This window comes from Hipposideros armiger, unplaced genomic scaffold (genome assembly GCF_001890085.2).
Source record: "Hipposideros armiger isolate ML-2016 unplaced genomic scaffold, ASM189008v1 scaffold_11, whole genome shotgun sequence".
Taxonomy (NCBI): Eukaryota; Metazoa; Chordata; class Mammalia; order Chiroptera; family Hipposideridae; genus Hipposideros; species Hipposideros armiger.
In genome coordinates, this window is record NW_017731361.1 from 3376360 (window position 1) to 3380613 (window position 4254).

At 35.8% G+C, this 4254-nt stretch overlaps 2 protein-coding genes across 3 annotated transcripts in view; both read left to right on the plus strand.

The window, feature by feature from the left end:
• LOC109393433 (protocadherin alpha-C2) overlaps positions 1 to 4254 on the plus strand; it is a 186654-nt gene that overhangs the window by 46351 nt on the left and 136049 nt on the right. The gene's annotated exons all lie outside the window — the stretch shown is intronic.
• The window catches only part of LOC109392552 (protocadherin alpha-6-like), a 19541-nt gene that overhangs the window by 8783 nt on the left and 6504 nt on the right, over positions 1 to 4254 (plus strand). The window contains exons 3-4 of the mRNA XM_019661117.1: positions 7 to 102; positions 3251 to 4246. Coding sequence (XP_019516662.1) covers positions 7 to 102; positions 3251 to 4246 — 1092 coding nt within the window. The remainder of the gene's footprint in view (positions 1 to 6; positions 103 to 3250; positions 4247 to 4254) is intronic.

The following is a 4254-nucleotide window of genomic DNA, read 5'->3' on the forward strand; positions in this document are numbered from 1 at the left end:
CCCAAGACCGACCTCATGGCCTTCAGCCCCAGTCTTCCTCCAGGTCCTGGATCTATAGATGGAACGGGAGATCCGCATGCTTGTTTGGACTCCTCTGGGAAGGTGGGTTGCTCGTATAGTTTATTTATTAATATACTTATTTATTTAGTCTTGAAAATATTCTTGTTAGCCATATGGGTATATATTAAATTATATACCCATAGGAGTTTAATTAAAATAGTTTAATCTATGTATTCTGAGAGATAGGCCAGAATTTAACATTTTATTACCAGAAAGTGAATCGTAAATTTATAGCTAATTTTGTGTTTCCACTTCCAAATGAGAATCATGATACCATACATTGAATGGGTATTTGTTGGGTGCCGAATCAACTTATTTAAAACTTCTTATGGGCGTCATATTGAATTACTAACGCGGTGCTTTCACCTGAGAACCATGTGGTGAAAACCGATTTAGTTGTTACACATTAAGTAAACTTCAACACCACGTTATCACTTATTCACTTCTAAAGTGTGCATAATATTTTAGTGTAATTCCATTGTTTATAAGAAACCTCATAGCAGAAATATGTAGTAACGGTTACTTTGTTAACTCTGTAGTTTCCTACCTTTCTCTGGATGGAGACTGTCAGACATGATTGGCCAGCACTACTCAGTGTCTGTAACTTCAATGACTAACTTCCAGTATACCCCAGAATACACTTGGTTTAACTTTAGGAATCCAATTCTGACAATAAATATTACAAATATAACTCTCATTCAAACTTGTTTAAAATATGTTTTTATATACCTGATAATGTAGATCATAAGAAAATGTTGATGTAGAATCTTTTTACACTTAGAAAATTTCTTGAAATTAATATTTTATCTGATATTGGAAAAAATGCTGACATGTACTTTTTTTCTGCAAGAAGACTTTCTTCTTTTCATTGACATTTTCTGTTAATGACACAATGCTTGGGCATTAAAGAGCTGCCTACATTCTATACGTTGAATTCTCTTGAAATTCATATTCTGGAACCGAAAAAAATTACCTCTACCAGTTTAGGTAAGGATGTGAAACATATTTCCTGAATTGTGATTTGGGACTTTCAAGTTGGTGATTCTCCACACTCTTATCTTTAGTTCAAGCATTTGTTTTACTTTCTAATTTATATTTTATAAACTTCCTTAGTCCTTATGTTGAGTTTTTGTGATGTGATTTATATTTCTATTCAGGTGTTTAATTTTTTATTGTGTTAGGTATTTTACAAGGTCAGAGTGGCCTTGAGAATAAAGCCACAGTATAACCATAAAATGTAAGCAAAATTCACTTAAAATATTTCAGTAATTTTTTATTTCACCCTATAGGACACATGTTTGGTATATGCTACAAAACAATATCTTTTTTTTCATTTTATTTCTTTCAAAATTTGAATATTCTCTGAACTTCTGTGATAAAACCTGTCTATGTCTGTCAGCACAACTCACTTTAAATCCAGACTTATACCTGCAAATATCTATGTCCTTGCACTTTGGTCAGATTCCATATGCCACATGAACTTGGGCTGAGGTATTCAATTATGTTATATTGATGAAGGACTGCTAGAAATGTCATTTCCCCCCCAAATCCCACCCTTAATCTCTTAGAGCTAGTATTATTTAAGTACTTACTATGTCTTCTATAATTACAAATTTTATTTTTTACTATTGACGGCTATATTGATATAATTGGTTATTTAGTCTTTTATATTAATTTTTATTCTCTCCCAGATATGGACTGTCATCATATGCAAATTTTCAAAAGATCAGTAAATATCTTAGTAATTAATTTATCTTTTGGGTCTTCAGGAAGTATGAGCACACTGGGATCCAGGGAGGTTAAGATTGAAAAAGCTGGGAAGTTCAAAATAGAGAGGTGAAAGCATGGAAGACACTTAAGTATGGTGCCTAATAACTGTCCCTTCTGTAGATAACAGTCTTCAATTCAAGCCAGAATCATGTAACCAGTAATGAAGCCTCTCTATGAGTATGCTAGTCCCTAAATTGTAGTTTCTAAATAGGGCTAACTAAGTTATGAACCAATCTCAGACACTTTTGCAAATAAAACAGGCACTATAAGTATACAAGACCACAGCATTAATAGAGCAAATGTCAGGCAAATTGGGGTCTATAGTCATCCTATTCTTAGATCTGATAATACTAACTGCATTAGCAACACCTGACTCCTGGTTCCCGGACTCCACCTCAGAATTTCTAAAATAAGTGGGACTGACAAATTTACATATTAAAACAACACTCCAGGCGATTCTTATCCAACTGAAGTTTTAGATCCAATAGCCCTATGGAGATGCTTGGCAAAGGAAATTCCTACTATACAATGGAATGTAATTTAGCTACCCTCTACTTTTTATTTATTATTTGGAGATTTACATGAGGACAGTTATATTATGTTATTACCTGGTATAAAATGCACATTAACAGGAATGAAGTTTTGTTTATATCATGACCTTGTGTTGAGATGATAAATCATTGATAAACTTAAAATTCGCGATAGTAGCTCAAAATGAACATTGGTGTTGTGAGTTGACAAATAACTCATTACATTTTAGTTTATGCTTTATAAGAAAAGTAACCCTTAAAATCAACATTTGAATGGACTTTGACCCCAATCATTCTAAAGGAGTAGAGAAGTATAAAAACAGAATTTAGTAGCACACATAAGTCAGTGAACCCAGTGACCCTCATTTCTGTCAATTTTCTTCTTCATAAATGTTGCAGCTCTAAATAACAACTAAAAGAGTTCAAAATTTTCCGTCTCTTAAATCTATATCTTTTATAAATCACAATATCATTAAAGTAAAGAAATTAACCTTTGGATAAGACAAAAGGTCCTATTAAGTTTTCGTATTTTGGAAAAAGAGAAACTTCATATTTTTCAGGAGCATACATATATTAATGGCAAATTTCAGTTATTGAATATTTGATTCCAAGAGTTTTGAGAGAGAGAGAGAGAGAGAAAAAAATATTTTTATGGGAGGTGGTGATGAAAAATTATTGACACTGATAAAACTGTTAGATAATTCCAAAACTGTACATTGGGGTATTTGAAAAGCTTAAGTATAACAAAGATGAAAGCAATTGTGTCTGAAAGTGGAAATCATGCGTTTTTTAATTATTTTATTTAGAATCACAATTAAGGTTTTTTTCCCCATGTAAGATATACGTCAAAAAGTAAATTTCTCCCTGTATAACTGATTTCTCAATAAAAGCACTTTACTGTTTTCTTGAAAACAGGAACCACCACTGAGCCTNTGGAGGTGATCGTGGAGAGGCCGCTGCAGGTTTTCCATGTGGATGTGGAGGTGAAGGACATTAACGACAACCCGCCTGTGTTTCCTGGAACACAAAAGAATCTGTTCATCGCGGAATCCAGGCTGCTTGACTCTCGGTTTCCACTAGAGGGCGCATCCGATGCAGATATCGGGGAGAACGCTTTGCTGACTTACAGACTGAGCCCCAATGAGCATTTCTCCCTGGAGGTACCGACCACCGATGAACAGGTAAAACCTCTTGGACTTGTATTAAGGAAACCTTTAGATAGGGAAGACACTCCGGAGATTTTTTTACTGCTCATAGCCACTGACAGAGGCAAACCTGAGCTGACTGGCACCGTTCAGTTGCTCGTCACAGTGCTGGACGCCAATGACAATGCCCCAGCTTTCGATAGAACACTCTATGCGGTGAAATTACCAGAAAATGTTCCTAATGGAACGTTGGTAATTAAACTTAATGCCTCAGATTTAGACGAAGACATGAATGGGGACATTATTTACTCATTTTCCAGTGATATCTCTCCAGATGTAAAGTCTAAGTTCTACATAGACCCCGTAAGTGGAGAAATTATAGCAATTGGACATATTGATTTTGAAGAAAGTAAAGCCTACAAAATTCAAGTAGAGGCGATTGATAAAGGCTTCCCACCCCTGGCTGGTCACTGTACAGTTCTTGTGGAAGTTGTGGACGCTAATGACAATGCTCCACGGTTGACTGTCACTTCCCTGTCTCTTGCTATCTCAGAGGAAGCTCAACCCGGCACAGTCATAACCTTGATTAACGTGTCTGACAGAGATTCTGGAGCCAACGGGCAGGTGACATGCACCCTGACACCTCATGTCCCCTTCAAGCTGGTGTCCACTTTCAAGAATTACTATTCACTGGTGCTGGACAGCACCCTGGACCGCGAGAGCGTGTCGCACTATGCTGTAGTAGTGAC